We start from the raw sequence: 24,535 nt of genomic DNA, 5'->3' as shown, positions 1-24,535 counted from the left end.
GCGTAATTTGAAAAAATAGGTTGCACTGGATTAAAAAGCAATAAGTTTATAGATATGGTGAAGCTGCTTGACGCGCTGTATACCTTGGTAGCCTATTACTCCAGTGTCCGATTTCTAAACGCACAAATTCAAAAGAACTAGTAACCTGCCTGAATGATAACTGAACTTTTGGGAATTAAATTTAATTCATATTTAAATTTTGACAAAATAAGCCGCTTTGCAAACAAAGAAATACAAAAACAAAGTAGCGATAATTTAAGTTTCAGCAAGTAACACAGCTCAAGACGGTAGGCACTTTGATATAGGACAGTTTTCCTTGCAAATCAGCTGATTTCAGTCATGCGACTCAGCACGTGATATTCTGACCGATCTACTCGAAAGAGTTTTGATGCAAAGAAAATTAAGTGAATGTATCGCCACAAGCAGCGTGGCCTAATGGGTTAAAATTAGGGCAAGGGAATAGTCATTTCGATTGCGTGGGTTCGATTCTCACCCTCTGCTAATGTTCTTTTTTCTTCTGCAACTGAACTGAACTGAGTGCAAGAAGGATCTTAATGACTGTAATCAATTGAGTTCATGAGGAAAATTGCCCTACCTTTCTTAACCAATGCGCCGCGGCGCAATGGTAGTAGCTGGTTCGCACGGACAACTGTCCTATGTTAAAGTGCCTACCGCTCAAGACAGCCCTGCAACGGCCTCTAGTGAGTATAAAATTTGCAGACAGCAACACTTCAGCGACAAGCAAAAGCTTTACGACCAACTTCAAATTTCATGACGGAAATCAGATGCTAAAAACTGTTAAAAGTATGCTCATCCCCCAGGTATAACTTTTTAAAGAGGCTTTTTTATTTCGAGAAATGTATTCTTATTCAGTCCGCCCCGATAGCTCAGTGGTTATGCTTCGGGCTCAAGATCACACGGCGCCGGTTCGGCTCTCGGGGTGTGCGCTTGAGCAACGCATTTCAGGACTGCTCTCCATTCAGCGGCACCCAGTGAATGGATTAATTTCCCGGTAAAAACACTTCAACAATCGGGAAAACTTCACTCTGCCAATCTCGGTAACAGGCCCTGCGTCAAGAGCCTCTGCAAGTATGCAAAACTACCGGCAATTACCTATCAAGGCATTGTCAGTCCAAGGATAAAGATTCAAAAATCAAACCAAACCTTATAATCAACCAACACGTAAGCCTAACTCCAGATGAAATTAAGCCATCTTAACTTTTTTACATAAAGCATTGTGATTAAGTACATACAGTGCATTAGGCTACTTGGCAATAAACGAGTAGTAGGTTTCAAACGGTTTTATAGCAGTGTGTTCACCAGTTGCCGACACTTCTTTTTGCTCAAGGAATAGAAAATTGTCTCTATCGATCTAAGATAAGAGCAAGCCCTTGGTCCAAAGTGATACACAGTTTGATAGACTGTTCGGTCTGGAATTCAGAAGGTCGTAAACTGTTTCTTTGTTCATAGTCAACTTTAAACATTTACGTTATCAATTCATCAATGCTAAAAATCAGGCTTTCTACAAAAAAAATTTTTCGGAAACGCTTGGTTTTGCAATAGCCCATCAAAATAATAAATATGTGTCACTGCCTAGCAAGGTAAATAGACGGGTTTACAGCGTCTTATACAGAGTAGTCTAACTTACAAGCAACAAAACGGAACTTCGCAATGAGTAACTCAGAGGTTTGGTTTTCAAGCTTCTGTAGCCTACCAAACTAACATAAGAAGCTATCAAAAACCGGAATTTATTTTCTAAGAGTTTCTCTAAATATTTCAATATCGAGTCTTTCATTAATAGGCCCAATAATTATTTCATTTATGATAATTTTCAAGCGATTTACAAAGAGGCTTTTGGCTGCCATATAACCTACTTTCTGCATGAGTGATCTTGAAAGATGTATAGCCCAAGTTTAAAAGAGAGTGTGATCAGACAGTTATACGCAGAAGCTATTTTGTTGTGCTCAGGCCTTTGGCTAGTGTAAAAATTTAAATGAAGTTGGCAAGAATGCAAAAATTTAGCCATGTGATATATGACATTGATTAAATGTTTTCTTTCAAAAGTTTAACATTTTCGAAAGGATCGATGCGATTACCTTTCGACCATCAATGGGGCGCTGTTCGCACTTCCCACGCAGTAATGATAAAACATATTTAAAAAAAAACATAACTTCGGTTAAGTAACGATGCTTTTGCAAAGCTCAACAAATTGAAGCATAAATCTACTTGAAGTAACATTATTTCAGTTTTTTTTTAACTTCTCAAATATGGATCACTATTGGTTAAATGATCTAAAGACTGTCTTTTAGATCAGGCATCTGTTAGTACAACATATTTGTCTTCATCTGTTGGAAGATCTTCCGGAGGTGGCAACGATTTCAGATAAGTGTTCTCTTCTGTGTTGGTTGTTTCTTTTTTGTCCATGTCATCTAAAATAGTGCACGCACATCAATTAAAAAAATAAGATTTATTTAAACCAGGGTTCCTAACCTTTTCACACTGGGAGACCGGTAAAAGAAAGCAAACCACCGGAATAAATAGAGCAGATAGTTGTAATCTTTTGTGGATCAAAGTTGTGGCTGCATACCATAATACAAGATGTTGGCATAGGTTATGAATTCAAGATAGAAATTACAATAAAACGGCAATCAAATCAACTCAAAAAACACAATGTCAACAATACCAATCCATTTACATACAAATCAATGTATCGGGAAATTTATTGCTACTTCGCTGCCAGTAGGCAAAGCAAGCAAGATTTTTTTGCTAGAGACAAAAAGATTTCTCAAATAAGTAGCTGGTTAAAAAAGCTACAAATAATTTGATTGTTTTGAAAGCTAGACAGGCATAGCCGTAGGAGATGGGATGGCAGGGGGGCGGTCGCTCTCCCTCTGAAAAAGAAACGTCGTGAATTTGGGCAAATCAATCTTACTATGATGTCTCGATATCTCACCAGTTTACAACCTTGTATTTTAAAGTACATTAACATTTTCTTGGAATGTAAAATGTAGCATAATCAATTTTGGAAGCGTTTGTATTTGGTATTGCCAGTTGGGCTGAATGTTAAGCTTTGATTTAGTATCTGCAAAAATTAAATGTAAAAGAATGTAATTGGTAAGCAGATGTTAGCTTATTTCAGACATTCATTAGGATACTAGCTCACATTTTTTCATCGGTACAATTTTAAAAGCCTGCTAGATACTGGTAACCTTATGACTTTAGGGCCACTTTTATTTTGACTTAAAAAAAATTTTTTTTGACTTTATTTTTATCAAATTTTGACTTTATTGTAACCTAACGAAATTGCTTATTTGTAGAGGCCACAGTTCTTCCTTGAATTGATATCAGTTACCCAAACATAATAATATTTTGTTCATTTCAGATTCATTTGCAATTTAATTCCGACAACGGGAGTAAGTTCCGATAAGTTGGAGCATTATTCTCTTGTAGCATTATTTCTTTCGCATTATTCTCATAATAATCAAAAACAATGTCATAAAAAACGAAATAAAAACTTTAAATATTTACCATCCTTTTTAGAAGTTGTTGTCAATGTTTCGTCAATTGAAGAAAACTGACTTGTTGTTGGAGGCTTTGGTGCTACGCCTAGATCATAGGGCGGCAAGTCTAAGTCACCTGTTTAGAAGTACTGCAGTGAAATGTTTGATTTTGTAGGCTACTTGATTTTTAAATTAGGCTACAATCGCGTTTGCACGCTGCAACTTTTTTCAAGACCCCTGTCAGGCTAGGCCAAGTATTAATTTTGCTTTGATAATCAGATATAGCCTGAAACAAACTAAACTGAATTCATAAACCATTTGCATAAATCCATCTAGCTTAGAAAGTAATATGAATTACTTCTGAAACATATGCAGTAAGTTACTGCTGTAGCCTACAGCTACATCAATTCAATTGGTTATTGAAGGATGAAGGTATGGTAAAAGAAAAGAAAACTTGGCCCGGGTACAAATGAGATCATCAAAACAAGACACTTTTCAGAAAAAAGCGCATTGTATCCAAAGAGTATGAGATGACTTCTTCCAGTTCTCGGGCCTCTTGAAAAGATTTCGATCTTCTAAAATCATCCCATGCTTGCTTGGATTTTTTAAAATTTTGTTGTGTTGTTCTGGTTAGCTACATAGACAGTAAGTTACAGTGGCGGAAACTAATAGGTTGTTAGTAATAGGCTATTTGCTATTTGTTTTGGTTGTTGTTTTTTGATGACATTCACATAATCGCTCTTTTTAGTCGAACATTTTGTACTAAAAGTACTTGATTGACTAAGTAGCTTATTACAATTTAGTTATCTAATTTTCAAATTGTGCATCTAGGAGTGTCATCAGTTATAATCACGAGTTGTTAAACCATCACAGAAGCAAAAAATGCTCATAGCAACTTCATATTGTGTCAGCAGAAATAAGTACCTTTTTCTTCGTCTTCCAATGGAATTTTTTCATTATTAGATTTTTCAAGTCTTTGATTTTTCACAATTGATGGTGTCTCATAATATTCGGTTACTGCTGATGGTAAACCACCTTTTTGATCACCTAAAGAAAAAGCGTTGATGCCTCGTGTTCCTATTTATTTTATGAGCACAGGCTTGCACCACATGAAGAACTAGCTCAATCCCATCTTGGTCTGCCAAAAAGTAGTATTTTTATCGTTTTTTTTGCTAACGACATAAAATTAAATTAGTGTATTAAATAGGTTTATTATTACAAAAATAATTAGCTGGACATTTGACAAGTTAGTAACATCACCTTTCTGCTATTGTTAGATCATAGGCTACCGTAGCCTACTTCTGTTTATGGTCAAAGCACAGGAAAAGCATTAAACATCACTTTCACGACTTCTTGCACATTGCAATGAAGATAACATCCCACTCAAACAAACGAACATTGTGAATTTTTTTACAGCAAGAATGTCACTTGTGGCAAAGCAGCGAAAAATGTTATTTTGATAATGCTTTTGCTTTTTTGTTTTCGTTGCTCAAGAATTAAGACCTAAAGGGTAACCTTTATTAAACTCAAGGTCAAGGTCAAAAAAAGGTTGTACACCTGCCTACATATTTTCTCTAGCAACGAAAGCAGCAACTTATGCAACACCAACATGCAGTTGCTTGTCATGGTCAGTGCTGTGTCAAGGGGAGGACCAAAGGGGGCCCGGCCCCCGGGCCCACCATCTCAGGGGGCCCACAGATAATAGACTTTTGCGTTTAAGCAACAACATGTTAATCATGCCGTTTTCAACTTTTATTCGGATGAGAGTATGTGGTTCAGTCACTGTTTTTAAACGAATTTGGTGTTAGGGGTGTGGTTGTCAGTCAAATGTTGTTTTGGTCAATGTTCTTTCGACTCTTCAGTCAATTTTTGTGGTTCCATACAATGTTAGTAAGCCTAGTTAGTTATAGCATGTATGTGTTTTACTCTCAATTTTCTGTAGTATGCTATATTCTAGTATTCTTTTTGATCGGTGGTGTTAGGGGTGTGGTTGTCACTCTATGTTTTTTGGTCTAAGGTTTTTGGCTCTTCAGCAAGACGGACTATATTAGAGGCCATGACAACGTACAATGGGATTGTTAAAACTGGGGGCAGATAGTGACGTCTAGGTAGACCCCTAGGTTGAACCCCAAAGCTAGGTTGACCCCGAAAGTCAACCTAGCACCTCTTTATTGTTCTGTTTCCTCTTTCATAACGTCGGATCCTAAGCCAACTGAAATATCGGCGCTATTTTGACACAGACATAGGCCTACTTGTCTCTAGCCTACAAGTCTCTACAGTTCACTATCTACAGCCTCTACTCTCTAGGATAGTAAACTAAGTAGGCTATCACAGGATGTTGATAATCATATCTACAATATAGGCTAACCTTCTTTCACAAGAATGAAAGAAAGCAATGTCAAACTCAGTTTTGTGATTTTTTCGTAGGTTGCACAATGTTATAGTCTACATACATCTACAAAACGAAACTAAGTTTCGATAAGTTGGAGCATTTTGCAGGTGTTTTATTCTGCATTCTTCCCATTATTTGTAATAATCACAAATGAGTAAATGACGTTATGCGAAACGAAATAAAAACTTTGAATATTTACCATCCTTTTTAGAAGTTGTTGTCAATGTTTCGCTAATTGAGGAAAACTGACTTCTCGATGGAGGTTTTTATAACCAAGAAAAATAAAAATTATACCAAGAAAAATTACCTAAGCATGGCGAAAAGCACATTCTGATTAACACACAACAATATTGTTTGTTTGTTTGTTTGTTTATTGGCCGCTGCGAAAAATATGTACAATAAATCAAAACACAATGTACAGTAAAACTGTTGAAAAGTTTACAATAAAAAAAACGAGTAAAAAATGATGGTAGCATCACAGCAGCGGGAGGCTGCGAAGTGACCGTTCAAGGTCTTCAAGTCAAGCAGCCACCCTTAACTCATCAATTATAATTGAATAATTGAGACAAAGAGATAATAATACATAAATAACGGTGAAGCTGTCCAAGAAGATAAGAAATCAAAAAACTGATTAGTAGGTTAATTTAGCATTTGTTTAATATGAGTCAATAATTTTCTTTTTGTACATTCTTTTAAAAGTTGTGAATGAGGATTTGCGAATTTCATCTGATATATTATTCCAATTTTTTGCGCCAGAGTATTTTATTGAGCGTTGTAGTTTTGTGGTTGTGTATCGATAATAATAGTAATCTAGGTTGGTCGAGTTTCGAGTAGAAAAGTTGTGAATTTGGTTACATTTTTTAAAGTAGTTTTGAATAGGCTATACTCAATAAAGTATTTTCAGGCTAATCGCGTACCGGCAGTCAAGTGCTTGCGTACCAGCACCGATACGCAGTTACGCATACCATAGTTTGAGCAGCACTGCTTTAGGCTGCTCAAATTAAAAACTGATTACAAAAATGGAAACGCAATTTGGAAGTTTAACGCAACTGATGAAGTGTTATCAAACGTAGCCAACAGTAAAGTTACAAATAGCCATGTTGACAACATATTTATATGCTTTGCCTACCTGGTGAAAATTGATTATAGCTGCTTGATAGAACCGATGCACCACTGTGTGTTGATTGGTAACTCGGAAGTGGCGGTGGAGCAGACTGTCCATTTTTTGTTTGGAATCTTGAGGGTGGGACTACAGGACGGACTTGTTCGTATAACCCAGAAGCTTGTCTTTCAATATAGGCATTTTGTGACGGTGGTGGCTCTTCTGCACGCCTGCGTAAGATGTCTTTACTTACTTAGATAAGCAGTGAGTGTGTTTCACTTTTTATCTTACTGGAATTAAATGTCAATTTCTGTGTTATTTCGAGTGTGTCGTTGAGGAAACCTACCTCAGACCAATAGACCTATCTTTACACTATCATCTTTTTTCAACCAAATGAACAGAAGGGCTGCGAAACTAAGCTAAGATGAAATGAAAGAATAACTGCTGCTAGAATAAAGAATAATAACTTTCTAGTTGACTCTGAATGCAGACCGTGCATATAGTAACAACTTGACGTGACATGAGAAGAAACTCTCGAGTTTAAGACAGAAATAAAAAGAAGATTGTTTTGCTACGATTCAATATAGCTAGCCTACTATGTGTAGATATTAAAACTTCTTATGCCCCTTTTTAGGTGGCGTTGTTTTATGAGTAGGCCTTCATATTGACCTAGCTAACTTAAAATGTACAAATAAGAAAAAATTGTTTTATAAATTAGGCTGCAAATACCATGACAGTTAGCCTACTACTTTAGGTTACTGTACTGACCTTATCTTTTTTCTCCGTATGTACACAAAAAGACCAATTAATAGGCACACAATCCCAATACCACCCAGAACGAAACCAATTATGGTCTCAACTGCCACCCCCCTCGGAGGCGATTGAGTGGGAAGTGGAGGAGTTGGAATGGATCCAATGAAATCGATCGGTTTGTTGAGAACGTCAATAGGATCAATGAATAAAATGTTTGGGATTTGAGAAGGAACAGAAGACATGTCGGTACTTGGAAATGGAGGAGATGAAGGTATAGGCGTTGGAAAGGGGGGAAAGGGATTGTTGGGTGAAGTAGGGAAAGGAGGAACATCAATTGTCGATATACTTGGAAAACCAATGCCTTTTAAAAAAGGATTTATTGACATTTTAACTTTACTAATGATTACCTGAAAGAAAGAGCTTCTGAAAAGTAATAACATACAACATCAACTTGTCAATATGCTTGAATATAACGTAGCCTTCCTGATAATTTCCAATCGGCCCTTTTTGTGACTAGCCTTTCGGGCGTTTCGGCTATAGCCTATTTACTTTTTACACGTTTTTCATACCGGTAGCCTACAGGTGAAAAATGCTCTATATTCGGTTACCTCGTAGTTGTGCTTAAAATGTTCTATGTTAGACATCTATTAAACTAAACTTTCCTTTAAGAGCTTCGTCACATTAAAAATAACATCAAGAATTTTCCTGGGTGATGCAGAAAAATTGCAACCAAAGGGGAGAAACTCAGGTTTGTAGAGTTACCCTTTATTTTTCTATCATCTCAAATCAGCTTTGCCTCATTGAAGTAACACCCATCTGGATCGCAGCCATAAATCAAAGAGAGTTACCGCGCTTGTCATTTCATCATAAACCGTATTGTATGATAGAATTTGCATAAAAACATCCAACTCAATGAGCAGGGAAGCAACACCAGGTAGCCTATCATAGTTGTATAACGTGTCTGAGAGCATCACAACATAAAAGACATGAAGGCCATCATGCTACATCGCATGATTCACTCAGTCGCCTTGACCACGTCTTACCATTCATTTAGTTCTGGTTTTTGTGACATTTTTTAGTTCTGGTCTTGATAGCCCAGAACAGGAATAAAGTTAAGCAGGCCTTGAGTGACTGATCAGCTCTTTCTAGGAATTCTCTGCTCCTCTCCGTAGTTTTAAACAGATAGGCTATCTCAAAAATACTTTGCTCTATCACCATCAGTGATGGTGGTGGCTGAAAATGTGGTCAAACAACAAAATAAGAAGTTAATGCAACCATCCTTCTTGTGTCCATTCTGCAATACAGGCTATATTGTAACCTACCTTACGCAGCAGCCTTGCTAGTCAACTTCGATGTCATAAAATACCTTTATATTTTTTGGCCGTCTTCGAAAAATGAAGTTCAGTTCAATTAAGTTTGTGTTCATTTCTGACCGTCACAACGAAAAAACAGCACATGTCAAACATACCAGAGGTCCAGAAAAAAGGTAGAAGTCATTTTTGCACTCATTTTAAAGCCTGATTCAAATTTTTTCAGCAACCATCGAAGACAAAGGATGAACATTAGCAATCGCACTGCCTCCTCGCATAAATTGGTTTATTTTTTGTAGCCTAGCTCCAGCTTAATGCTCAAATGTAGCTAGTTTACAAGTAAAAATCAAAACAAGTTCAAACTCCAGTAGCCTACGGAGGTGACCCATGGTAGCCTACCTTCTCAATTTTGGTGTAGCCTAATAGCTTCTTACTTTCTATCATGCAATAATGTTTATGTGAGAGAAACAAAGTCAAAAGGCTACGTTTCTATCGCTTATTCTTACAAGCCTAACTGGTGGAAAAGTACGAGGTTTTTTTGGTACGTCTAACTACTTTTGCTGTTGAAGGAATTCTGCACAATTTTTAAATGACCGATTTTTTTCTTTTCCATCGTTGATCAATTATTTGCTTACACCGAGCACAGTAAAATACTTCACCCGTTCCAATGTATGCTACCGGTAGCCTACTGCCGAGTTTTGTTAATTTTATGATGAATTTCGATGACGCTTATCGTTGCGTTATAGCATGATTTTACTGTTTCATTAAAATAGAACGATTGACCCGCGCGACAAATCACGATCTGTGACATAAGAAGGAACGTATAAAAAACGTATAAAATTGAATAAAAACCGCAAATACTTAAAATAAACGCTGATATGTTTGTTCAGTGACGTGATGTCATTTCTGAACGGAAACAATGAGCACTAAAAAGTTGAGAGAACAAGAAAAATTGCTTGAATAAAAAAAAACCTTGAATGAAAAGAGTCCATGTATCTTGTGAGACTCAGTGACGTGATTTCGTTTTCGAACGGAAATAATGAGCACTGAAAAGTTTAAATGTGAACAAGACAAATTGCTTGAATGAGAAACAGTTGATTGAAAAAGGGCCATAAGTTATGTCTTGTGAAAGACTCAAATACAAGATCTTTTTAACGCTGCAAAATGATACAGGCAACTTTGTAGGTGGAGAGGCAGGTTGCTATGTAAATCACCTATTATACTGCAGCTCTTGTATCTCTTGTGGACAGGCCTACACCGCACGCTGTACATTAAGTAAATACATCAAATCAAATACTGTATAATTATTACTCTCTTTCTAAACCCTTGACCGCCTGTTTCACCCTAAAAGGAGGATCACCAGAAGGTCCTTACAACGTTTATCAACACCCACTTTTGTTCAAAATACCTGGCTAAACTAGGGATGGTAGAAGTAGGGGATTGCTCACTCAAAAAGAAGGTGGACAACTGGAGGGTCATAGTGTTATGACAAAATTTGGTGCAACTACAGCTTGAGGTCTACCGCGATATGTCGCATATCCAGGTGCAGCGTATGTGATCTGGCTACGTGTGCACAAAGGGTGTATTGCCAAAATAAATGTATGAAAATATGTGATATCATGCTTATGTAATGCTATACTAGTCATAACAATGCAGCAACAGGTTTCACGCTACAGTGGTAACAGTAGTTAACCTCACACTGCTGCAGCAAGGTTCTGTCGATGTTCTAGCATCCTAAACCTCGCGAAAAATATAGCATTTCATTTGTTAAACATGAATTTACGTAAAAGCAAACAAAACTTTTTGCAGTTTTGCCAATTTTTAAATTTCGCAGTGACCCTCCACTGTCCATATCGCAAGAAAAATCAATAAAGCGAGTCGTCCCATTATTCCACAGTCCCTAGGCTAAACATCTAACTTAATGATCAGCATTCTATAATTTGTTTCTTTGCAATAAAATAATTCGTTTAACTAAATTTCGTCATGTGTTGACATGATTATTTAATTGTAAATTCAAAATGTACAAAGTTGCAAAAGCAATTACACAAAACTTCTACTGCACACATTTCACATATACCCTGTGGAATGAATTAGTCAGATATCTAAATTACACAATGAGTGCACAAGGCAATTAGACACCTTAATCAAATACTAGAATATCAAATAATATCATATCGAAAATTCTCGCTTACCATCAAAAGGTGCGTGGAATAAATTAATTCTACTCTAATGCGGCAACATTTGATTCAAAAGCAAATCGTATCATGTGGAGAGAATAAGCGTCTGATTCTGAACTGAAACCACAAACGCTGAAACTTGTTCAGTGACATGATTTCCTTTTGGAACGAAGTTGATAACACAGAAAAGTTTAAAGTGAACAAGTCAGACTGCTAAAAAAGATGACGACAATTTCGAGTTGAGAAAGACCTAACCAACAAACACTGCATAGTCGTGTCAACGTAACAAGATGATGGAAAAGCGATATGTTTGTTGTCTCGGAAGTACAATGTCAAGTTGTAATAAAACACGTAACAATGTCAAGTTGCATAAATCAGGCTATACTACAGTGATTTAGCAGCAAGTTGCACGCACGAGAGGACATATGGAGGCTATAACATGTGTGTCAGAAGCGTAATGCTTTATGCCAGTGAGATGTGGCCAGTCATTGTGGAGGACATCAAGCATTTGAGCCACAATGGCAACGCTATGGTGAGGTGGATATGCTCAAAGCGGCTGGCAGACAGAGTTTCAAGTGAAGAATTGAGAAGAAGGCTTGGCATCTACCACGTAGAAAAGGTCGTACAGTGGAGGAGACTCCGTTGGTATGGCCACGTACAACGAATGGAAGAGGACTCCTGGCCTAAGAAGGTTCAGTCGATGGAAGTATAAGCATAGGCGCCGACTTTTCAAAAAACCTTGGGGGGCGAGAAAGGTGATGACGTCATACCCATAACGCTATTTTACTCAATTAAAATAGTCTTTGATTAAGCTTACTGTTTTGTTTATATTGACACCTAGGTCGCAAGCCGAATTTATTAGAACCGCTGCTTGAAACGATTAGTTTTACGCATGCAGTAGGCTACGCCTAGTCGTAAAAATTTTGATATTGTTAGCTCATAATTGAAATAGTTGGAAAACAAGCCGAATCCTTTCCTTTTCGTGCGAGTGAATAACAACGATCAAGACAGTGAAGTTATAGAAATAAAACGTAAAAAATCATGATCTCAAGTAGAGTGGAAACCCGCTATCAGTTTTATTAACCTCGTTTTGCTAATTACTTGCTTTCAAAGCGTTAACATCGGCGAAGTGTTTTCTCTTCTGTTTTTCATCGAAAGTCTTTATAGTCTTTTATCAAATGCCGTATATACTCGAGTATAGGTGGAGATGTTCGCAAGTGATTTGCAGCTCAAAAAGACAGGTTCGACTTTTACACGGGACAAGCTGTTGTCTCCAGCTCGGCAGTTTTCAAAATGAACGCATTTTTGCTGCGGCAAAATCATAGCCGACGTAGATCACGGAGTATGAAATGGCTTCGGCCGAAGTAAAAGTTTGGAACACGTTTACTTGCAGCACTTGATTCAAACTTACGGTAATATTTAAATTTAATGATATCTTGTCAATTCTAAACTTTATGCATTTGTTGAGCAATATGCAAAGCTCAAGAGACAAAACAGCAGAAAAAGAGCTGTTTTAAGAGATCAATTTTTTTATTTTTGCGTGTAGGATATAATCGTTCTTATTACGTAACATTCCATGATCGTTGTCGATGTCAAACCTTAGTGGCCGCATAAAACAATGATGTTATGTAGGCTAGGTGATAATAGCGGTGAGAGACGTCGTTAATGCAGACGTGCGACCGTGCTGCGACCAAGTTCATTAAACACCTTTCTTTTTTCAGTTTTCCATTTAATTCTCACATTGCGAACAAAACAATGCGTTCTGTTAAACCATAATTGCTCTCACAGCGAGAAGACCTCGTTCAAAATAGCGCGTCTACCTTAATTAAGCTGGTTTACTTAATATTGCCGTGAATAGTTACGTGACTAATCCAGCAGCGTAAGTTACTCTACGATCTACTTTGAAATTTCCATTCCGTACGTCAATGCCAATACTTAGATGAATCATCGAATGGTAGTGTCGGGAATAAGTTATTCGACTCATACATGGGAGAAGGAAATATCACCGATTTTCATCTCAAAAGCAGGGGTTCGACTTATACACGAGATCGATCTATACTTGAGTATACAATACACGGTAGTCATTTTTTTGCCCCTCAACCATAAATTTACGGGGGAAGTATAAGGGTGTATACCCCCCCCCCCCCCGGAAGTCGGCGCGTATGAGTATAAGGGTGTAGTCCACCAAAAGAAAAGGTGGTGCGACAACCAAAGAAAAGGTGGTGCGATAACGTGCGGAGCGACGTAAAACCGTGCACTAACTAACTAGGTTGCCATGTTAGTGTGCTAATAACTAACATGCAAACTTTTTGGCATCCAGTAACCTAGATAAAGTTGAATCTCAATTACAATATCCATTAACAAACTACTCGCAATTTTTCCACAAAAGAAACATGTAAAAAAATCGTATAATATATTTCGCTAAATTTCACCATTTATCAAAACAAATTGATAACATAATCCGAACCACTGAGTAAGCACACAGTGGAAAAGTCATCCATCAAGCGGGATGTATAGCGTGCAGTGGGGGGGGGGGGGGACAACAGTTTGTTTAAAAACGAGCGCTACCCCCTGTGTAGTGACCACAGGGGGTAGACCACAAGCCCAAGCTTTAGGGGGTAGATCGCAAGCCCAAGCTTCTTAAATTTCCACACATGCATGCTCAATTGCTCATTGCACAGGCATACGAAAGGCTGCCAGTTTGACACAATCTTTTCTAAAATGACACCTTCCACGCGCACAAAAACGACAACCACATACAACGTAAAATTAACTAAACTTCGTGAAAGATGAACTCATTTTAGAGATACTGTATTATCGTTTGATAAATGTATTGTAATTACGATTAAAAAAGAATAGCAGCAGTAGAAAATTACATTTTAAACACTACTCCGTAGACACAAGTTGATTGCGCTAGTATAGAACAGGCTTTCGGAGACCTCGAGGGAACAACTTCCCGATGCACTACGTTAGTGACCCTAGAATCTTGACGTTCTTGTAAGGTAATGATAGAAAAGATAATAAATTGGAAAGTGTCATTATCAAGTCAACAAGTCAAGTTAGTTTGTATTAATAGCGCCACGTGCATACAAAAATAGGCAGAGTAAATGAAAAGTCAAAACAATGGTTTGCAAGTTACAGCTGTTGTTAGACTATGGCGCAATCAGGATGGCACCGAAAGACCATAAGCGGTCAAGGCAAAAAGAAATAGTAAATACTGGAGCGTTTTCCTACCAACATACAATCTTAGAAATTTCTTCACAAAAACTAGACGTAAAACTATCAGACAAAAGTATCAACCGATATCGGTAGAAACCACACAGCAAAATTTCATAGTTCGTAAAATGCGTGCCGAAAAAGATTGGAAAATTTACGTTGTGGTTGAAATAACAACTGGTTTGAAAGACAGCAACGGTCGTGGCCTGCTGTTTTTAAAGCATTCATCTATTCCATTTTACTCCATTAAAACAAAGCTTCTAGAATATTCTTGCATCGTACAGATCGTTATTTGACTTGCAAGGCTGGCAGCTTTGTGTTGGATTTCGTAGTCATCCAAAACGGCAAATCCTTCTCGTAGTAAGCAGCCTCGTTGACGAAAACAGGATACAGCGTTTCATTTGTAGAGACGTCGGACCCAAGGGCTTCTTTCAATGACATCACGGTACCGTCATTCTTACGTAAAACCAGATCCGACAGAGCGATGGGTTTGAAGTCGTTGTCCTGCCGGTACAGAGTTAAGTAATGTGTTTCATATGACCACCGATGATTAAGATTATCTGTATTTTGACCTAAGTAGTTTTGACCCAAGAGTTTTTCTATATTGACAGTTTTAATGGAGTGATTTTGGTCAAAATATTTCAAAAAGACAGTCTGCACAAGTTTATTGGATCTCACAATACTTTTACCTACTTACACGTTAGAATAGCTAGATATACATACTTGTACGTTCTCATGAATCATGACGTCAATGCCAGGACGTAGATTTTTCGGAAAGCAGACTTTTTGACATATGTTAAATGACGTCACGTCGCATTCTTGGAAGCAAAACCCATCATTGAACCTGAAAAAGAAAAAAAAATCAAATCATATGCTAAGTTTGACAATCGTGTGCTGACTCTTGACGACAGCACAAAAACAGTTAACAAAGAGGTTTAGTATCTCAATGTTGTGAGACAAGAGGTCTACGCAAGATGATTACTGAATTTACATGAAAAAAGATACGGTTATGCGAGCGGATTTGCGGCATTGATAGTAGTCGAAAGAAGTCGAGCAATAACTAAATAGCTACTCTCTTCATTGCGTAGGACTTGCAAATTTCTCATGTAAGATGGTTATGCCTTTTGACAAGGGGTGTTGGGAAATTTTGCAGCATATCAACCACTGACCACGATCTGTCGCATTACCTGCCGTGTATGCAACCAAATCTCTGTCCAGCAAAAACAAGTGGATGGAAAAGCAAAACAACAAGCTTTTAGCGGCTATGACGACGGGATAGCTTCCGATATGAAAGTAAACCCAAATAGCAGGGCCTGATTAAGGCCCATGGAGGCCCGAGGCACAACTAAGTTTAGGGGCCCCTATTGGCAATCGCCTTCGATGCAATGCCATGTAGTCTCTGCGAATGATGAAATATGGGCTAACAAATAGTTCAAGCAAAACTATAACTTCATAAATATTAATTTAACCAATTTACCTACAACTTTCTAACAGTATGAACACTCTTATACTTGTTACTTATATGAATATATCCAACCTAGGCTACGGTATGCAGACGATACTGTTTTGTTGGCAGAATCAGCAGAAGCTCTCCAAACAATAATAGAAAAAGTGAACAATACTGGAAAGGAATATAACATGAAAATCAACACAAACAAGACGAAAACGATAATTATTACAAGAAAAGAAACTGTACCAAGTTTAAATGTCACTATTGACGGAATGCTGGTCGAACAAGTTAAAGGCTTTACCTATCTAGGACACACAATAACTGAAAATGGCAGATGCGATACGGAAATATTGAGACGAATAGAAATAGCAAGAAACAACTTCATAAAAATGAAAAAGACATTAACAACACGCAAAATTAATATCAATACTCGAAAACGAATTATGAAATCCTTTATCTGGACTACTTTACTTTACAATGCAGAAACATGGACACTGTCATCACAAATGATTAAACGACTTGAGGCATTTGAAATGTGGATTTATAGAAGAATGCTTAAAATTTCATGGAAGGATAAAATCACAAACAAAGATGTAGGCTACGATCCAGAATACAAACCAACATGGAAATTTTACAAACAATTAAATGAAGAAAATTAAAATAGTTTAGCCACATGATTCGCAATAATTTTATTCAAAGACAACTATTAGAAGCAAAAATGAACGGCAAGCGAAATAGGGGCAGATCACCAAGAGTTTGGACTAATGATATCGAAGACTGGACAGAACTTGACTACAAAACTGCAGTAGAAAAATCTCACAACTAAGAAACTTGGCGTCTCAGGTGCCTCATTGCCTCCAACCCTCGACGAAAGGAAGGAACTTAAGGATGATGATGATAGCTACTTGTTACAAAAATTATTGGATGAAAAATCTAACAGATTCGAAATTAAGCGCAATTCATACTAAAAACACTAGCAAAATATACACTTGAATTTGAACTAGCAGAGTTTATTAATGGTTTCTTGAAACCTATGAAAGTATTGACTTTTTTACATACGATGGAAGATTGGCATAAAATGCTGTAGCAAGTAGCCTATATATTAATTATGATTATCGGGTTTGGTATTAAACAACACTTAAATTACTAACACCAGTAATATCTAATAGTAATATAAACAAGCTAACAAATTAAAAAGTAAAAGCGGTAGTCATTAGAGAAATAAAAAACAATTGTTTTCACAAAATGATTATACCAGGCCCTATTACGTAAACTGTTCAGTCATAATAACTCTTTTTTACATACGATGGAAGATTGGCATAAAATGCTGTAGCAAGTAGCCTATATATTAATTATGATTATCGGGTTTGGTATTAAACAACACTTAAATTACTAACACCAGTAATATCTAATAGTAATATAAACAAGCTAACAAATTAAAAAGTAAAAGCGGTAGTCATTAGAGAAATAAAAAAACAATTGTTTTCACAAAATGATTATACCAGGCCCTATTACGTAAACTGTTCAGTCATAATAACTCTTTTTTACATACATACATAAATACATAAACTTTACTTAATAATTAGTTTACTTAATAATTTTTAATTAGTTTTACATAATAACTCTTGTTGACTTTATTACAATTTACTGTTTTTGAAATGTGAGCTGGTTGACAGCAGGATTCCAGGATAGTACAAGAAAAAATACAAAGTAGCCTATTCATAAAAGTATTATGGCAGGGCAGGCTATTCCAGAAATTATTAATAGCCTATGTAACTAAAACTAGTTCCATTTCATTGTGGTATCAGTAATAGAATGTTAAAACAAACCCACCTCTGTGCAACGTTTTACTGGCACAACAACTTTCACTAGCTACGCCTACGGTACTAATGTAAAAAAAATTGGGGGCCCCCAAAACCAGGGGGCCTGAGGCCTGTGCCTCGTGTGCCTCATGGTTAATCGGGCCCTGCCAAATAGCATATACTGACTCAGACATGTACAGTACCGTACACTATCTTTTTGGCCAGGAAATACCGTCATCTGTTCCAAGACGGTGAATTTTTACAGCCTACTTATCACTTGACATTCAGTACTAAAGATATAATGTTTTTCTTACTTTTGAACAAATTCCAGAGCATAATGGACAGATCTTTCTTGCAAATCACATATATCGGCTCTCAACACTCCTTGCGGTTGAGGCCCTATCTCCAACCCTGCAGAAAACGACAGCAATAAAACTTTAAACTTAGACTTAGAGCAACAGTCATGTTTGAAACAACACTTAAAATGTTCATAATATGCACAACAATTAAATAAATAGGATGATAGATTGTATTCAGCACTTTTGTTTGTAACTGTTGCAAACAATTTTCGAAATACGTAGCCTATGCGTTTCATAAATAAACTTAGAACCTGTGCATAAATGAAGTTTAAATAAGAAATAGGACATGTATACGTCCAGCGTTGTGTTGTAAAACGCAGTAGCTGTCTTACCAATTCCATATTCAGTTAAACTTCTGCTCGATGCATATGAGTGCTTCCCTAGAACAAGAATGTTACATACATCGTTTTCAAATTTATTCTGAAAAATAATCACATATTATATTAATAATAATAACATAATATACCATCATGCCATTAGACTACAACCAAGTGAACATACAAGTCAAGCATGATCATTGATTAATCACAATATTTTTTGCCGTATCCTGCCAGGTTAAATATTTTGACAAAGTAGACATAGGGATGGTTAAGACCTGTTTTTTTTACGTTTTCTTTGTTTTGTATACTATGTTCCATCGTTTCATACATTGTTTCAAGCAACAACTGTTTTCATTTATCATAACAGCTGTATAACATATTACAAATTAGTTTTTCTGCAGTTTTGATTAAGTTTTGTACGTCAGAAGTATGGCCGCATGCTCAGCAAGTGGTACCAATAAACCACCCAACTTTAAGTTCTATCAATGATGAAGACTATGTTCGGATGATGAATTCTTGGAAATGCTCCCATTGGTAGCCATGTTTACAGTCAACCTGCTTTGATGTTTGTGTTATTTTTTTATCAGTTTGTTTATTTCTTTCATTGCATAATGCATATTAGCCCAGTATGATGAGTAAATGACATCGACTGATACAGATCAACTTATTGATAAAAAAAAAAGTGGACAGTACCACACTAAACTGACAAATTCAAGTTCTTTCTATTCAAATTCAATAAACTTGAATTTGCTAATTTAGTGTGGCACTCTCTACTTTCTTTTTATTATTTTGTCACACTACTTATCTTTTTGTATCATTGATGAAGTTAAAGAAAATTTTTCTCATAATGAAAAGTTTAGTGACGAAATTTTATTTTGGTAACTTATCAATGTTTTGAGTATTTCAGAACAGATACTACAGAAAAGCAAGTGCAAAATTTATTCCAAGATTTAAATTTTCCATAGATTGCTTGAGCAAAAAAACAATTGTTTGTTTTCGTTTTATTTTTTTCAAAACCAACAAACATGTTTTTTTAAAAGAAATGAGCGCAAAAGAATGACTTACGCCGTTAAGTAGATAGGAAGGAAGAGAAACCAATCTTCGTATCCATTTTCAAGTATATAAATATAATAAATGTTCTGTATCTCCAAAGACAACATAGTGTGCAATGCAGGAATGAAATGACGAGTGATTAAATAAACGATATCGGTTGATCGTGTGTCTGATTAGCCAGACGTTTTGACATCTATGTCCTATATCCGATTGATGTGTTTAACCAATTCGCTTAAGAAGGTTTATCGGTAATGGAGTTATTGTAAAGAATGAGTATGCAAACTTTTATTAATTCATTTCTTAATTTGTTTGTGGTGCAACAAATAACATTTATCCTGTCTTAGCAAGTCATTGTCTTTTAATAAAGAAGAGTTGATGTGCACATCTAAACATTTAATATTTTCAAAGTCCATCAAATTGTTTAAAATTAAACAACACCCTAAATGACTTTTTATCAATTAAAATAATGTCATACTGTTTAGAGAAAGTCCTTGCAGACCTCAGTCAATTCAAGTAAACAGTAAGACTAAGACAAAAGTCAGCAAAAATCATCAGCATACATAATACGATTTAACTGCATTTTCTGTGTAGCAGCCAGATTTTAAAACGGTTAAGTTTTTTGACAGGCCATTGACGTACAGGGAAAGTATGGGTTTCAAACCCTTATAAAAGAGGGAGGCAATTTTAGCTTTCTTATGTTGGATAGCTAAATCGATTAAGCCAACATAGCATGTACTTTAAGTTAAAAACATTATTTTGCTGAAATAAAACAACAATGCCACAAAAAAGGAGAAACTTTGAACCAAGCAACACAACTTACTTTTATATACTGAGCCATATGCATTGAAACAATATTGGAAGCGTCGCTCACAATAACGCAGCATTTCATATTGGCCGTTGTATTGTGAAGGTCAATAATAAGATTCCGACCACCACCAGGAAATAAATTGACATCTTCACCAAACTTGTCATGAATTTCACAAGCTCGCTTTACTTCGTACGGCAGAGATTCTGATTCAGCACTAAACAGTATATGTAATAGGTATACTATTTGGGTCTGCTACTATTCGGTGAGTCCGATTCGGTGAGTTCCTAACCTCTAACCCTGACCCCTAACCCTAAAACGGCAATGATAATTAGGCTACGGCACTAAATAATTTAAAAAAAAAATTGAAAAAATCCTCCGTTAAGGGATCGGACTCACCGAATCGGATTCACCAAAACGGGCCATTCCGATACTATTTAGTAGGCTAGTCCAAGACATGTGATTAACTGAATATGCTACATCTTGTGAGAAAAACTAACATACAAGTACAGCTGAAGTATTTTGCACATTGTATTGACATTCGCCTTGACACAGACGGAACTGCAAGTACATCATCCAAGTTCTTTTCTAAAAAAAATATTCAAAACCTGTAGTCATAAATCAAGTACCTGTCAGTAACGCAAACCAACTAACTTGGTGCTTATTTAAATTGTTTTCAAAATGATTTGGTGTTACCTGGAACAGTACACACTACACAGTATGACAAAGGTATGTATGCTGTCAAATATGTATGCTGTCAAACAACTGATAAATTGATTTTAAGTGTTACTGCACAAAATGTCAAACTTAAATGAAAGCTGATGACCCAGAAAGTTGAAACAGGAGCTCTGCCTAGAATTATTGCTCTTAATGATCTCTACGTTGTTTTCAAAGCTATAAAAAAATCAATAGGCTAAATACGCAACTTATATATTATAGCAACTTATATATAAATAGTATACGCATATATATAAGTACCTAGCTGAATGAAAAAACCTTAATATTTAATAACACCTTTCATAATATTTTACAAAAATTATGATAACATACAGTATTATACAATATAATTATATGATTGCTAACAATGTGATAGAGCAAATGGAGTAAGATGGTATGGACATGTGATAAGGAGGGAGGAAGGAAGTTTTCTTAGAAAGGCACTAGATCTAAAGGTGGATGGGAAGAGGAAACGCGGTCGTCCAAGAAGAACGTGGAAACAACAAGTGAAGGATGAGTTTAAAAAAGTCGGACTGAAGGAGGAAGATGCAAGGGACAGGGTGAAATGGAGAAAAGGGATTAAGACAATTGCTGCCCGGAAACAATCGGCCACCCCCACTAGTGGGGAACAAACCGACGATGGATTATGATAATGATGATGATTGCAACACAACAGACAAACAAAAATAGCAAAAGAACACACTTTTACAGAAAAACTAATACAATATGAGACATGTCTTCAACATAGTAGAATTCATTTCTACACACTCCAGTATCAACAAAATTCTTACTTTGCATAATTTTGTTTGCTGAACTGTCTGTTAAGATCACAGTCTTTGTAACGCCTGCATAGTTTCACCGCTTCTATAAGACCATAGATATTGCATTATTACATTTGTAATTAACACAAAGGACTCTGGTTAGTGTTTATCATATCAACTTTGGGGCAAATGCTTTGGCCTGAATTGTGCTTTAGCACAAAGTGTTTACAATCAAATTTCAGAATTTCTTGTTTATTTTATTTCAAAGTTATGTTACTATTTCTGTTGGAGTCTCACTGGGCTTGCTGTTTTTAAGTGCACACTGCACAGAGAATTTTAATTTTTTTCACTAAAATGTGATCTCGTAATAAGAGAGAAGTCATTACTGCAAGTAGAAGTGATATGCATAAGTTGGAATCTACCAAAGTCACAATTTCATCAACAGGATGCCATAATATAATGAGTAAGTTATTAGCTCTGGTGATTCACAAACTATGGGCCACAGTCCAAATTTGGTCTACAAACGAATGAAATTTGAGGTGCAAAATGTTTGATTACAAGAAATTTACATGGGGTACTGAGAGTAAGATGAGTTGAAAAAAGTGAGATGAAAACATGGGCCACAAAAGTCATCTCAGCAAAAATAAATAAACTTTGTGTCATGACAAAGAGGGCTTGATAAACACGAGCTTAGCCCTTATATTCTATTGGCTAACAGTGCTTTACCTACCTGGATTAGCAATGTAAGGGACAATAGGGCATGTCACATAGTTTTTCAACTTTTGAGGATTTGCCAACCATTTACTAACCAGAGAGACTCCAGACATTTCATCACCATGTGTACCCCCAAATATTGTAACTTGACTAATTTTTTCCATAATCAAAGACTTTAAATTATGGTCAGATGATAAGTTTAGCACTCCAACCTATATGTGACCTGTCACGAAAAGGTTTCATCAAGATTGCACAATGCACATACATTAGCAATACAGTTGAAAGACAAAAATATCTCAGTTGCCTTGTGATACAGCAAACAATTGAAAAGTTAAAAGCAATTAAACCTTAAATTGTAGGAAACAAAATGAGTATATTAATTAAAGTTAAATCAAATGTAGTTATTACTATCTGAAGCCTTTACAAATTGTTTCACCTAACGGATCATCAGAAGGTCTTATTCAAATAGAATTATTATTATATTATTATTATTTATTATTATATTATTACTTATTCTATTTGAATAAGACCTTCTGATGATCCGTTAGGTGAAACAATTTGTAAAGGCTTCAGATAGTAATAACTACATTTGATTTAATTCGCTCTGCTTTGCCTTTTTGCTTGGCATTGAGCACTTTTTGTAGTATTAATAGTTTTCATTGTTTTAATTAAAGTTATATATAGTTGATTTACTGTCGTTCACAAGTTGAGGTACTTAAGGTCTTTCAGCAAAAGGGTTCATTTTTAACTTTGTATATAAAACATATATAATATGATATTGATCCCATCACATTACTAACCAACTTATCTTCACTGCGTTATGCAAAAAAGAACACAGTTAATATCGTTTTTGTGCTAAAGTTGTTAGAGTTACATAGGGGAAAAAATACTAACACAAAAAAATAAACTTGGAGACGAATCTATTCTACACCAGTGATCCCTTTAAGCAAACTGAAAAAATGAAAAATAAATTTAAGCAAAATTTTACTGAGTAAAGCTTGTTGTACAATAATGTACAATACTAGTAGATCACTGATACAGAGTATAATGCTAATCCAGGGTCACTAAAAACAGCCTCTCCAAAAGAACGGAATGGCCCGATTCGGTGAGAGCCTTTTTCGGTGAGAGCCCTATTCGGTGAGTTTTTGGGGTTTGGGGACTTGGGGGTTTTTGGGGTTGGGGGACTTGGGGGTTTTGGGGCTTGGGGGTTTGGGTTAGGGGTTAGGGGTTTTAATTAGGCTACGGTACCCGATAATTTTCAAACAAAAATTCAAAAAAAAAACACAAAAACCCCCAACCCCAAAAACCCCCTAACCCCCAACCCCTAACCCTATAACAGGCCTCGAAATTCACGGCGGACACCGCGGACATGTCCGCCGTCACAGCATGTGATGTCCGCGGGAAGTACCATCTAGATCGGTCATATTTGTCCGCCGAGAAATAACACAGAAGCGATACAAATTGTCATTGCATAGCACGAACAATTGTTGCAAGAATATAATTTCGCGCGCATCTAGAAAATATGAATACTGTATCCCTTAGCTTCCATTCAAGCAGAAAAGCTTTCGATTTTTACGTTGCTTCAACTATTGATGACATTCTTCTTCTTGCTGACATTAAATCATTGTAACAAAGGTGAATTATTCGCTATGAATCGATGGGAGTACCGTACTTCTACACTAATCACGCGCAAGTTAGTTCAAGTCTTACGTCACAATGTCTGGCTTTGATCTCCGAGTAACATTGATAAAGCAAGGTTGGTTACAAAATTAGATTTATTCAGGTAGGCTATTAGAGCAAGATGCAGCAATATTTGTTAAGTTTTGGTATTACAGTAAGAAAGAAAAGGCCCAGGGAAAATTCGCTTTCGCTCACATGACACGCAAAAATAAACCTAAAGAAAAAAGCTAAGTGAAACTTTACACCGCAGAAAATAGTAGCGTTAGCGTAGAATTTTTCCGATTCGTGCCCAAAGCATTGTGATGCAAGAAGCCACACGACCTCGTTTGGTGAAAGTTAATCAGTTGTGCGGCCTATTAAAGGGCGGGGAAACCCAAATTAACTTTGCGAGTTTTTTGTTTCAGCGTGATGTCATTGTGTACAA

General features: G+C 36.4%; 1 protein-coding gene across 1 annotated transcript; it reads right to left on the bottom strand.

Annotated features, from left to right (window-relative positions):
- Positions 1-11,120: 11,120 nt before the first annotated feature.
- Positions 11,121-22,609, bottom strand: LOC145764659 (aspartoacylase-like). Its single transcript, XM_082576305.1, has 7 exons — positions 22,448-22,609; positions 21,748-21,820; positions 20,255-20,456; positions 18,394-18,481; positions 18,017-18,113; positions 15,174-15,294; positions 11,121-14,954 (listed from the first exon to the last, which is right to left on the bottom strand). The coding sequence occupies exons 1-7, from the start codon at positions 22,593-22,595 to the stop codon at positions 14,739-14,741; spliced, it is 945 nt and encodes a 314-aa protein (XP_082432431.1). The 5' UTR covers positions 22,596-22,609; the 3' UTR covers positions 11,121-14,738.
- Positions 22,610-24,535: the final 1,926 nt, after the last annotated feature.

The sequence above is a fragment of the Aplidium turbinatum genome, chromosome 2, assembly GCF_918807975.1.
Source record: "Aplidium turbinatum chromosome 2, kaAplTurb1.1, whole genome shotgun sequence".
Taxonomy (NCBI): Eukaryota; Metazoa; Chordata; class Ascidiacea; order Aplousobranchia; family Polyclinidae; genus Aplidium; species Aplidium turbinatum.
This window is presented reverse-complemented; position numbering and strand designations above follow the sequence as displayed.

What these genes read in the sequence shown, in the direction of transcription:
- LOC145764659 (XM_082576305.1), bottom strand. Translation starts at nt 22,595, where the DNA reads ATGGAAAAAATTAGTCAAGTTACAATATTTGGGGGTACACATGGTGAT. An exon ending in CCCTTACATTGCTAATCCAG is followed by an intron (nt 21,821 to 22,447) that starts GTAGGTAAAGCA and finishes ATGGTCTTATAG; the next exon opens with AAGCGGTGAAACTATGCAGG. An exon ending in GCTCTGGAATTTGTTCAAAA is followed by an intron (nt 15,295 to 18,016) that starts GTAAGAAAAACA and finishes TTTCTTTTTCAG; the next exon opens with GTTCAATGATGGGTTTTGCT.